At 35.9% G+C, this 13,641-nt stretch overlaps 1 protein-coding gene across 4 annotated transcripts in view; it reads left to right on the forward strand.

Moving 5' to 3' along the window:
• larp4b (La ribonucleoprotein 4B) overlaps positions 1-6,282 on the forward strand; it is a 164,902-nt gene extending 158,620 nt beyond the window's left edge. For all 4 annotated transcript variants that reach the window (XM_039753579.1, XM_039753578.1, XM_039753580.1 and 1 more), the window contains 2 exons: positions 1,216-1,324; positions 3,938-6,282. In XM_039753579.1, coding sequence (XP_039609513.1) covers positions 1,216-1,324; positions 3,938-4,240 — 412 coding nt within the window. In that variant the 3' untranslated portion in view covers positions 4,241-6,282. The remainder of the gene's footprint in view (positions 1-1,215; positions 1,325-3,937) is intronic.
• Positions 6,283-13,641: the final 7,359 nt, after the last annotated feature.

The following is a 13,641-nucleotide window of genomic DNA, read 5'->3' on the forward strand; positions in this document are numbered from 1 at the left end:
ACCTGGCCTTCAACGAAACAGCACGGCTTACATAGCTTGGCAACGTATTGTGCAAAGTGCACTTTTGCCATCACTGTACTTTGTATGTAAAAGTCAGATCGAATGTTATTTACCTTGATTTATGTATTTATCGTCTTATAGCATAACGTCACAAGTAAACTTTAGAGCTTCCTGTGTTTAATTGACATGGGCACGCTGACACAGTACTTGTGTATTGAAGTGACTTTACCTGCAGGTGGAAGCTCCACGCAACTGTTGTTATGGTTCTGCTTTTGTCCAAGAACGGTTTCATAAGCTTTATGACCTTAGTCTTGGAAAGTCTTTCACCTATGGGGCGACTGGGATCTTTTCCTGAATGAGATTAAACACAGTTGTGTAGGGTGCAACAGGAGCTTCCACCTGCAGCTATAGATTCTTCAGTATGCAAGCGACTTTTCACACTAGTGTGTACATCTGGATGGTGTATGTGCACAAAAAATAAATCTGACTGCATTCTCTTTCCCATTGCTTGCATACTGAAGTGTCAGCAGGCATTTTTCGTGGGATTACATGTGTAATTTATGAGTATGCCCTTGTCGATCAAACACAGGAAGCTCTGCAGTGTACTTGTGACTTATTCTGTAGGTAGATTAAAGATGAGATTCTAAACCATCGTGAATGTAGTACGAGGAGTAGAGGAGGGTTGTGGTGTTGCATTTTAAGAAATACAAGCTGTGTCAGAAGGTCATGGAAAACCCATTCTTCACCTTGCACCATCTCTTTTTGTGTCGGGCAACAAAGCCATCTTGATGTCTTGAATAGTGGAAAAAAATTATGCATGAGAATTTCGAACGGTTGACAAATTTCTACTAATGCACCACCCATTACAAAGTGGTGTGACATGAAAAATTTGAGCCCTTTTTCAATTTCTTTTTAAACATGAGGACACAACTAGCCATCATCTAGTCCTTAACAAACTTTAAACTTAGGTAAATGTGAGGCTACAAACAATATTACAACTACAACTGCAATGAGCATTAACAAATTTGGTTTATAGAGAAAAGACCCAAGATAAATGTTCTCCTTGTTTTCTGTTTTAAACTTTTTTGCATTGTTGATTGTCTGTTGTTGGTGGTTTCTTGCTGTCAATAGTCTTTAGTCTACTTAAATAGTTTAATGTTTTACGTAACATTTAGTTTGAATATTAAAACATTGATTTTTATGTATGATTTCAAGCGAAGAAAGTGTCCAGGACAAGCACAAAGACATACCAGTTCCAGTTGACCATCTGACTTCTACCATTACAACTGCAAGTAAATCTGTTCAGGTGAATGGTGCAGCTACAGTAAGTACACTTTTTAGATTTTATTTCAAATACCTCAGTTTAATTCTGATTCTAGTTAATAGTTCTCTCTCCCCTCTTTTTCTTTTTTTATCTGCAGGGTGTTGAATTTTGAAGCTTAATAAAATGTTTAATTTTGACGCTGAATAAAATAGTTAAGTCATTAAGGGGGAGCTTTGGAAGATATTTATAATTTGCTGGTTTGAGTTTGCTTGCTTTTCCTGATTCTGTGAAAAATGATCAGACATTTGAAATCTCAAAGAGTGTGTGTCTGTTTAATTATGACATACGGAATTCTTCATTCATTCATGATCCAGTTTTTATGCTTTTTATCTCATAGTTTTTGCTGTGGCAAACATACCACATACTGCTCACTGTGCCTTCCCCATACAGGTTCTAGATTCTAAGAGTGTGACCAGCCTATTTCTCTCTGTCGGCACCTTGCATCATAATTTAGCCATCTGCTATCTTTAGATCTAGGTGATATAATTTTTTTTTTTTATGGGGGGATTTGACTCTGAAATAATTTGTTTATTGAAAAATAAACATATTCTGTTTCCATTTGTAGAAAAAGTAAGTACAAACAATGCAATTACAGTCTAGTAGCTAGTATTGCCCCCTTTGTCAGAAGCTGCTTTAAGCATTGGAGTAAGTTTTTTCCTCTCTTCCTTTTAGCTGTGCAATGGATGAGGGGTGTCTTGCAGGCACAGCCCCCACAGTATCTCAATAGGATTCAGATCTGCACTTTGACTTGGCCATTTCACAACCCTGTATTTCTTTCATTTTAGCCATTCTTTGATGGATTTATTGGAACGTTTAGAGACATTGTCCCATTGCAACTCTCAGTTTTGGTTGAGCTTCAGTCTTTCAACAAATGGTCATACTTTACCTTTAAGTACAGTCTGATGCAATGAAGAATTCATAGTGGATTTGGTGATAGTAGGCTGCCTAAAACCTGATGCAGTAGATCAGACACCAGTCTTTTTCTACCACCATGTTTTGTCATTGGCATCAGGTGGTTCTGGTCAAAAATGTCTCTTAATACTGTGGCCAGATAAACCCTATCTTTGCTTCATCTATCTTGACTGTATTGTTGTAGAAGTCCTTGTCTTTGCCTAGGTGTCCCTGATCTTTCTGTGCTGACACACCTCCCATATTGATCTCATTTGTGCAGCTCCTTTCTAAAGGTAGATTCATTCACACTGACATCAGCAGTGCTACCTGTAGGTCCGTTGATGAAATTCTAGGATTCTTCAGGACTTCTTATCATCTTGAGCTGAACTTTTCTGTGGCAGCCTGGTCATGATAAATTGTCAGTTGTTTGTAATTTTCTCCACATGTAGATAATCTTCCAGACAGTGGAATGGTTGATTTCCAGTTGTTGAAAGATAATGTCAAGTCTATTCCCACACTTGTAGGCATCTAATACCTTTCTTCCTGAAAGTCTCAGAGAGCTCTTTCCATCTAGGTATGGTAATAACACACACTTCAAAAACAAAGAACAGCCCAAAGTAAATGTCTTGACTTGTAAATAAAACCGATTTCCTTCAAGATCTTTTGTACCTGGTACTGTTTTTAGTTATTTGAGGTAGTGTTAAATATAGGGATGTGCAGTACTTACTTTTTGTACATGCAAAGTTTATTTATATTTTACAGTGGACTACAAAATGTAACATTTTTTAATAACATTTATACATAGATGCTGTTTAAATTCCTGATATATCCACATACGATAAAAAGGAAAAAAATTCACTTGTAATAGTGTGATCCAAGTTGTATTGAGTAAGCAATAGCAGCTTAAAACAAATCAAGACCACAAGTTCATGAAGATGCTGGACTTTGTTATATGGAAATGCATAAATATTATTGCTCACCTTGCAGTGGGAAAACTTGAGCCTCTGTACCATAATGTGATGAGCCAGTGACCTACTGCTGGAAAAGATAAAAAAAGGTCATTATTTGAAAGTTACACTATTATTTAAATGGCTGAAAAGGGAACATTCCTTTAGTAGTAAAAGAGGCTTGTGTTCCTGCTCACAGAAGTCTGGCTTCTGCTTACCAGTGCTAGCAATACACAGAATTTAGTCATGGTCACTTTTTTACTGATGTCTGTCTTTTCTACTTTGTTTTTTCTAAGGTACATTTATTTCCAATAATTTTTTAATAGTGTTGCAATTGAGCTTAGAAGGCTTGGATCACATTCAAAAGGCATATCATAAGAGCAGTGAAGATCTTATAAAAGTAATAGTTATTTCCCAAACTCGTCACATGTTCTTTTCTCTAGTGCTGTTCTGTCATTATACATTCAACTATTTAATATTAATATTGTATTTGCTTTTGCAGATTGTCTTGTGTAATTTTCTAGTTAATTCATATGAACATTTATTACCAATCTTTTTGGGGGACAAAAACAAAATATTGTAATTATAAAATTAAACTAAATGAGCCACAGTTCATGCAAATATTCAAGCAATATTATATTCCGAACATTATTTTCACATTAATTTTTCCTTCCTCTGCCCTAAATAGTGATTTCATTTTCTTTGCATTCCATCATTTTTATGAATAGTTTTTAATTATTCTCCATACTCATCACTCTCTTTTTTTTAATCACAGGAGTTGAGAAAACCTAGTTATGCAGAAATTTGCCAGAGGACAGCAAAAGATGCTCCACCACTACAACCTGCAAAAGAACTGAAGGTCAACAATAACATTGTTAATGATGAAAAAAAGTCACTAGAATCTCCAGGAGATAAAACTGACTCTAAGCATAGAGAAAATCTCTCCTCTAAGACAGCACCAGGACGACCAAGAGATATAAAACGACAATCTGGGCGCCGTTCATCACCAACAGTGGTACAGGGAGCAGGAAGACGTTACAACAAAGATCATGGCACACCTCCAAAATCTCCTCAGTAATTTCTGAGGTTTGCAATGAGCTCAAAAAGGGTTATCTTTATCCTAGAGTCACCTTTAATAGCACAGAAAACATAATGCTGGTTCAGGACTTCTAAAGAAAGTAACACTCTTGATGTGAAAAATTATTTTTTACTTTTTTTTATTTTCTGTTGTCTCCCTATTATAACATCCACTGTCCATTTGGAGCAGTCTGATATCTATTGTAGCATGAGTTAATCTTAAGTAAAATGTTAGAGTTCATTATTCATAATCTAGGTTTGCAGAGTGTACTAAAAACACTGAAACCTATTTTGATGGATTTAATGCTAAGTTTACAGTAGTAACTCGGCTTAACAAAAGAGAATTCTGAATGAATGCTGCATAAAAAGTGATGAGCAACTCCTTTCCCTTGATGGACTTTTACATGTGTTTAGTTTGCAGAGTACTTATTTTATTTGTGAGATATTTAACCTGTGAATCCATATTCTTACAGAAGCTGATATAGATGGCACAGAAATAGAATCCATGTTTGCCAAAATGTTTTTTAAGACCAAGTGCTGGGAATGAGTGGAATATTTTGTCTGGTGAAAGAGTTATACAGCTCTTTTCTTTTGGCCTCTACTGTATTTAGAAGAGATGTAAAAGGCCCACCATCCCACCAGTCTCCAATTACCTGTGTGGGCTGCATTTCTCCATTGATTTTTTTTTTATGTATTCCTTTATTTATTGTATTTTTCTGTAATTTTTTTAACAAGAACATTGCCCTCCCTATTTCTAAATTAAGTTTTATAAATTGATTGAAGGGATGGCAGTACATTCTTAGGAAGCTGATATTCATGGGCAGATCCAAGATTTCTTTAGAATGTATAAAACTTTTTTTTCTATTCCCAATTAGCATGCGCAGCATTAAAATGATGCGGGTTTGTTTGTTGTACGTATCCGTTATGTCTGTTACTTTAAATCGCCCAGCAGCCCACTGCACTTTAAAAGTTAAACACTTTTGTGGGCTCAGAAGAGTTTGAGGGAACGTACAGTGTTTTAAACCAAGTGTGCATAAACGGTTATTTGTGTTTTAGTTGATTTCTTTTAATGAAATGAGTTAATGTTTTCTATTTTTGCCTTTTTAAATGCAGTCAACTGGACGTCATTCAACAACATTTTCACATATCTTGAGTTAAATTATATTTTCCTTTTTTAATTTAGAAATGCAGATTTTTTTGGAATTATCTGTGCCAGAAATGCATTTACTCACCCAGAGTAGAGTAACATATATAAACCTATGGATATTTTTGCTTGTTGTAAATCTTCTCACAAATGTATTTTTCTTTTTGTATGTACACATCTGTGCTCTAATTTGAGTGACTCTTGAGGGAGAAAAGTAACCACATTTCTCTCTGCATCTTGTGCCAAGGGCTCCTGAACAGAGTTCACTTCTGTAGTTCTACAGTATATCTTGTTGACGTCTTCCTGCTTCATAAAGCATCTTCAAAACAGCAACAGTTGATTTTGATGCTTGGAAATATTACCCAGATTAGTCATTTGCTGCAGAAGTAATGCTATACTACATGATATTTTTGATATATTCTTTTTTTTTTTCTTTTTTTGCGATTTATTTTCTAGAAAGTAACAGACTTAAATTTCTAAATTTCGAAGGACTAGAATGCACTAAGTTTACCAATCTTTAGTTTGGATTTGACTTTTTTTGTTAGTAGTGCGCTGTTTATGTTTAATTACACAACAATGCAGTTAACTGAATGAAAATACTATTTAAACTGATCTTTTGATTTATTTTTTTTTTATTCAGAAGAAAATTCCATCCAGTGTTTGAAAACTTGAATTTTATTTAAACTTGAAAATGACTTTGCCTTAACTTTTATATATGACAACATGGTTTGCTTTTGAACCCTAAAGGGTTACCAAGAGTGGCACATGTGAATACCTAGGTATATCTGCTGTCATTGGTAAAAGATGAATAAAAATTATCAAATGTCATAAACAAACTAGAATTAAATTGCATTTTTAGTATACTATCTCAGATTTTTCAGTTTGTTTAAAAAAAAAAATCCTGTAAATGCAAATAGTCAATACTGTATTAAATATGTGCACTTGGGGGATTGTTCTTTGATTGTACAGTGTAAATAGTCAGAACATATAAAGAGGTACCTGTAAAATGAGAAAACAAGAGAAAATATTGAAAATTCATGTTGCTGTTGAACTGTATGTAGATTTTCTTAATGTGGGGGTGTGCGTGTTTTTAATTTTGAGATTTTTTTTTTTTTTTTGTGTTTCTTCCCCCCGAACCACCCCCACCCAGTTTTTACATTTTGGGTGTATTGAATTGAAATCTGCCTTTCTCATTGCAAATTAGGAAAAAATATGAGGCTTTTTTCATCAATATAGCTTTAAAATGGCTTTTCAGACATTTTCATGTTGTATGAACACACATTGGGAATTGAAGTATCAGTTTTTTGCAAACCACATAGTTTACCAATGTGTCTATTTCTTGCTGTGGGTTCTTGAAAGCTGCAGATTTGTGAGTGCAAAGAAGACAGTATATACTCAGAATGTCCATGAAGATCATGAGAATCGCACTGAGCACACAAAGCTCAACTTTGTTTGGTTCCTTTTGCTGCTTTTAGAGTGGATAAATTAAAAGTTCTCCGTATTCTGCCTTTCAGAGTCTGTCAGTCCCTTTTCAGAGGAGTTCTTGAAGTACATACCGTTCTTCACACTTGTCTAAGGGATTTTTTGGAAACAAAACACTAGGTACTCTGTGCTGCAGTCAGTGTTAAAAAGTAACATTAATGTGCTCTTGTTATTGTTTGTTGGTTCTATTATATTCTGAAAGAAAGAGACCATTTGCTTTTCTTCTGTGAGCAATGAGTATGGCAGATTATCTCCTACCTACATGGCTGCAAAGATTGTAGTTTGGCTGCCGAAACGTGTGAAGAAGAAAAGCTGCAACCTGAAACATTTTATCCATTGGCAGCAGGTTTTAATTCGATCTAAATTGGTTTGTGCGTTAAGGTTGAAGCTGTTGGTATTGTATTGGTCCATTTGTCTGACAAGCCAGCTGTGCTACAGTTGTATAATGTTTACGGAGTTGCAACTCATCAAATGCAGAATTTTCATTGAGCTTGGCTTCTGGTCTTTTGTGAAATATGTATATGTGTGATGTTATGTGGTTGGCTTTCTGTCTGCACAAAGGAAGAACAGAAAGCAACAATAACCAAATGTGTATTTCCTGACATTCTAAGTTTGAATGTGCGTAGGGAATGCTTTTCTGTGTCACAAAGCAATACCTGGCAGTACATGCAAATTTCTGCACTGGCAAAACTCTTGGTCAGCATACATTTATCAGAATGAGGGAGCTTAGGCTGTGCCCATCAAGACAACACAAAGTGTGACGATTTGAGAGCTTAAATTCAAGACTCTGATTTTCTGCAGTGTGTATGTTCTGTTCACACTCCAGTTAATGTTGTATGTTGACAATGATTGTGTAATAAGAACCCTGATATCAAATCTCCCCTTACAACTTAAGTATTTCTCCAATTCAGTGCTGATATTTTAACAAGGGTTGCAGCCAGTTTTAACATTTCATTTTGTTTAAGGTATAACACAATCTAAAAATGTGCCATCTGATAATAGGTGCATAAAAAACTTTTTTTTTCCTTATCAGTTTGTTACATGTCATTAGCATCTTATTACTCATTACACTAACAGCAGCAGACAATCTGGAATCATTTAATGAAAAAAAGAAAAACCTAACATAGTAATTAACAGTGGCTTTATTTTGAGGGCTTTTGTTTATGTTGTCTTAATTTTACTTCCATAAGACTGGAATCAAGGTTACATGTAAACTATTGGTAATTTAAGTTTTCTGTTTGTGTCATGATGTAAACTGTCTAATTTGGGAAAAATATGTAGCGTATTAAGAAAAATAAAGATCTAGGCACTGTTTGAAAATGTTAGCCCCTAAGCCTCTGTCTGTTCTTAATCTTAATTATTTTTTGTTTTTTATTAAAAAAATTAATTTGTGCTCTTTAGATCTATAATTTTATGTGTCTTCTTTTGAGTGCAAAAAAAAGACTTCTAGCAATAAACGTTTGGAGATTTTTTTCTACAGTATTTGCATCTTATCAACTCTTAATATTCATTGAGTCTTGTATGTACTGCGTTATTCGGCAGGTACAGAGTAATATGATTAAGTCTCTTTTACTTTGTAATCAGTTCTGTGGTAAACTCAATTTCATGTTTCTGGAACCATTGCAATAACTCTGTAAAACGAACCATTACCAAACTAATAATTAATGACTTTCAAGAGATGCTCCTGTTTAGGTGTAGTGTTTAGGTATGCTATGGCATGTTAGTATATATGTACCAGTGTCAGTACCCCACTGCATTTTAGGAACAAACAATCCTTGCACATAAATTGTTAGTCTGCTACCATCACTAAAATCTAGGAAAATGTAAACTACTCCTGTCAAATGTCCAGTGGTAGTTCCTTGGCCTTTGCTTTCTTGTTGCTGACAATAAAGAAAGTGAGGTTGTCGTCTGTTTTACTGTATCTTGAATGAAGTTGGTGGGATTGTTTGTTCTCCTCAGGATATCCTGTTGGACTGCTGCTGTTTTGATATCTGATCATTTTTGAATCAGTTAATCAGAACATAATTTGTTAGCAACACCCCAGATTGTCAAAGAACAGCCAAGAAAAAGAGACAACAGATTAGGCTGGGATTCAAAGCCAATTTGTGTCTTCGTAAAACTGAGGTTAGATTTGGGGAGCAAGTTGAGGCTACGGCTGAAGTAGCTGTAGACATGACTTTAGAAAAAGGAGTGTGCTTAAGGCGGTCGGTTGATTTGGATAGGGCTGCAACTAATGATTATTTTGGTAGTCAACTAATTGTTCAATTTTTTTTCCCAATTAGTCACGATTATTTCATGCCTGACTATTTTGATGCCTGCAACCTGTGGTTGCACATCCTTTTCTGGGCCTCCAGTGCATGTCTTACCTCATCTGCTCACGTCTGTCCACCTGTGAATGTCACCCTAATGTCTCTGCATTAACACGATTAAAATGAATAATAATCAAATTAAAATAACCAGTGAAACATATGAACTTGAAAATAATCAGATGTTTTATATTCGTGTGACCATCACAATAAAAAAGAAACACATTAAACAATACAAACTAAAGTGCACAGTCTTTAAACAAAAAAAGTACATTTAACTTAACCAAAAAAAACATCGTTAAAACAGAAATTTTTTCAGATTTTAGTAATAAATGACAAATTTTAGACATAAACTATATAATGTATAAAGACTGAATTGCAAAGATCAAATAAACACTTTCACAAAAGGTTCAAGGATGATATAATAGCTTCTGTGGTGCAGAGGCAGGAATTGCTGACTTATAATCAAGAGTCCCCCGGTTCGATCCTGACTGCCTCGTATATTTACCATTTTGAGTAGTGAGTTGCTCTTATTGTTAATATTATACAATAAACATATATTTGATTGCGTCTCTAACAGCAGCTGTATTAAATGTATAGTACTTGTAAAAGTTACCTTTTTTCCACATTTATTCCGTTGGTCACGATCACGATACATACTACCGCCCACCCCCGGGATCTGACGCTGTTACTTTTTATCTGCAATTGGGAATAACTGTAGATGTGAGTGATGTTTTGAGACAATCGAACTGGAAATTCTCTGATCTGGACGGATAAAAGGTGACACAAAAACGCTGGCAAATCTGCCGCCTTCATATCTCATTGTCACTTGATTTTGTTTTATTCAATTTTATTGAATGTTCCTGCTTACGCTGAATTAGTATGCGCCTTAAGGCCCATGATGTCAAAGCCGCACTGACAAAAGAACAGAGACATAGGTATATATGATATTTGGAATTCTTCATTTTATGACCTTATATTGTTGAAGCGGAGATGAAATAACCATTTATTAAAAATGTTACAAAAAACCACATGCTTTCAAAGGGTGTCCTATTATTTTCACATGACTGTATGTACCAGTGTCAGTACCCCACTGCATTTTAGGAACAAACAATCCTTGCACATAAATTGTTAGTCTGCTACCATCACTAAAATCTAGGAAAATGTAAACTACTCCTGTCAAATGTCCAGTGGTAGTTCCTTGGCCTTTGCTTTCTTGTTGCTGACAATAAAGAAAGTGAGGTTGTCGTCTGTTTTACTGTATCTTGAATGAAGTTGGTGGGATTGTTTGTTCTCCTCAGGATATCCTGTTGGACTGCTGCTGTTTTGATATCTGATCATTTTTGAATCAGTTAATCAGAACATAATTTGTTAGCAACACCCCAGATTGTCAAAGAACAGCCAAGAAAAAGAGACAACAGATTAGGCTGGGATTCAAAGCCAATTTGTGTCTTCGTAAAACTGAGGTTAGATTTGGGGAGCAAGTTGAGGCTACGGCTGAAGTAGCTGTAGAGATGACTTTAGAAAAAGGAGTGTGCTTAAGGCGGTCGGTTGATTTGGATAGGGCTGCAACTAATGATTATTTTGGTAGTCAACTAATTGTTCAATTTTTTTTCCCAATTAGTCACGATTATTTCATGCCTGACTATTTTGATGCCTGCAACCTGTGGTTGCACATCCTTTTCTGGGCCTCCAGTGCATGTCTTACCTCATCTGCTCACGTCTGTCCACCTGTGAATGTCACCCTAATGTCTCTGCATTAACACGATTAAAATGAATAATAATCAAATTAAAATAACCAGTGAAACATATGAACTTGAAAATAATCAGATGTTTTATATTCGTGTGACCATCACAATAAAAAAGAAACACATTAAACAATACAAACTAAAGTGCACAGTCTTTAAACAAAAAAAGTACATTTAACTTAACCAAAAAAAACATCGTTAAAACAGAAATTTTTTCAGATTTTAGTAATAAATGACAAATTTTAGACATAAACTATATAATGTATAAAGACTGAATTGCAAAGATCAAATAAACACTTTCACAAAAGGTTCAAGGATGATATAATAGCTTCTGTGGTGCAGAGGCAGGAATTGCTGACTTATAATCAAGAGTCCCCCGGTTCGATCCTGACTGCCTCGTATATTTACCATTTTGAGTAGTGAGTTGCTCTTATTGTTAATATTATACAATAAACATATATTTGATTGCGTCTCTAACAGCCGCTGTATTAAATGTATAGTACTTGTAAAAGTTACCTTTTTTCCACATTTATTCCGTTGGTCACGATCACGATACATACTACCGCCCACCCCCGGGATCTGACGCTGTTACTTTTTATCTGCAATTGGGAATAACTGTAGATGTGAGTGATGTTTTGAGACAATCGAACTGGAAATTCTCTGATCTGGACGGATAAAAGGTGACACAAAAACGCTGGCAAATCTGCCGCCTTCATATCTCATTGTCACTTGATTTTGTTTTATTCAATTTTATTGAATGTTCCTGCTTACGCTGAATTAGTATGCGCCTTAAGGCCCATGATGTCAAAGCCGCACTGACAAAAGAACAGAGACATAGGTATATATGATATTTGGAATTCTTCATTTTATGACCTTATAGTACATTTCAGAAAACATTGTGGCACGGATGCAGCATTATTCAAATTCATTCGCGTACCTTCTTGCATTTGTAATCAATGACTGCGTTTCCCCCCCCCCATACCAATGTTGCCCAGTCTGCACAGGACTCCAGGACATGCAGAGGAAAGAATGTTCCTCTGCAAGGTGTGCCATGAATGCTCTTCTTTTCTCAGTGGACCGCGTACATGCCTTGCACAGTACATGTGCTTTGACCGCCGCCAGGTCAACTTGTTATAGCATGATCAACCGGCCACCTGCGTGCTGCTGCTAGCACTGAATAAGCTCACGCCTTCTGGTGTCAGCGCGCAGCACCGGGGGAAAAAAAGAAAGAGACAAATATATGTGACATTTTGAAGAGATCATTGTATGACCTGAATAGTACCAATCTGAAAACATCATTGCACTAATGCAGTATTATTTGAAAACAAACAGATCGGGTGTACAGTAAAGTTGTACCTTGTAAAAGTTAGCTTTTTTTTTTACTTTTATTTTCTCCGTCTCTCTCACGCTCTCCTTCCCCTCCTGATCTGACCCTAAGTAACTTAACAGCGCCAGCATGCGTTCTCGAGAGACGGCGGCATCACATCTCCAGGATGCTTTCGTTTCAGATGCTCATGCATCGCGATGGCGCTGCCGTGAAAAGAAAGCTCTGCTTTACATAATCTGCATTCAAGGGATGCATTAGGGATGACTTTACCATAGGCAGGCAAACAACTTGGCAGGTGGGCCGTGGCACCAATTGCCACATTTGGGTACTGAGAAAAGAAACAGAATAGGTGAGGGTTAGTATTCAAATATAATTATCATGTTACTTATGTTATAGTGCTAATGACTAACAACAGAGATGCAGTATGTACAGTTAATCAGCAGCTCTAGTCAGGATATGCTAAACTGAAGTAGTGAGTCTTCAGCCGGGATTTAAAGGCTGAGACTGAAGGGGCATTTACTACCCGTGTTAGTGCCGTTTCTGTACTGTGACCAGTGCGAAATCCAGACTGGAATTTCTCAAATAAATTGTAATGCGTAAGGTGTGACTGAAGCTGACTGGTGACTACTTTTTCTAGTATTTTAGAGAGAAATGGTAAATTTGAAATAGGCCTATAGTTATTTAGTATGTGTGGGTCTAGGTCTGACTTTTTAAGTAAAGGTTTAATGACTGACACTTTTAGTGCATCATGTACTGTGCCATGCAGTAATGAACTATTGATAACGGTTAGAATAGGCTGCAAGAACATCCATTGCACTTTTACTAGTTTTGTTGGCACTGGATCTAGGGAACAAGTAGTGGGCTTCATTTTAGTAATTAAAGTTAAGACTTCCTGGTGAGTTACAGGATTAAAATTACTAAAGTGCTGAATGCAATGTGCGGCAGGGTCTGCTAAGCTAGTATTTGGTTTGTACTGTGATGCTGAGATCTGGGATCTTATATTTTTAATTTTCTCATTGAAGAAGTTCATAAAGTCTGTACTGCTAATATCTGATGGTATTTTGCACTGTTGATCTGAATTGCCATTTGTTAATTTAGCCACTGCTCTAAACAGTACCCAAGGATTTTTATTATTGCTATCTATTAATGTAGAATAGTATTCTGAGCGAGCTTTAAAGAGGGCTTTTTTATATTTATTTACACTCTCTGTCCATGCAATTTGAAAGACATGTAGCTTTGTTGTTCTCCATCTGCGCTCCAGTTTTCGACACTCTAATTTAAGAGCTCGAGTATTTTCATTAAACCAGGGAGAGTTTCTATGTGCTTTGATCACTTTTGTTTTTAGGGGAGCCACTGTGTCCAGAGCATCTCTCAAGGTCACATTATAATGTGATG

Source organism: Polypterus senegalus, chromosome 5, assembly GCF_016835505.1.
Source record: "Polypterus senegalus isolate Bchr_013 chromosome 5, ASM1683550v1, whole genome shotgun sequence".
Taxonomy (NCBI): domain Eukaryota; kingdom Metazoa; phylum Chordata; class Cladistia; order Polypteriformes; family Polypteridae; genus Polypterus; species Polypterus senegalus.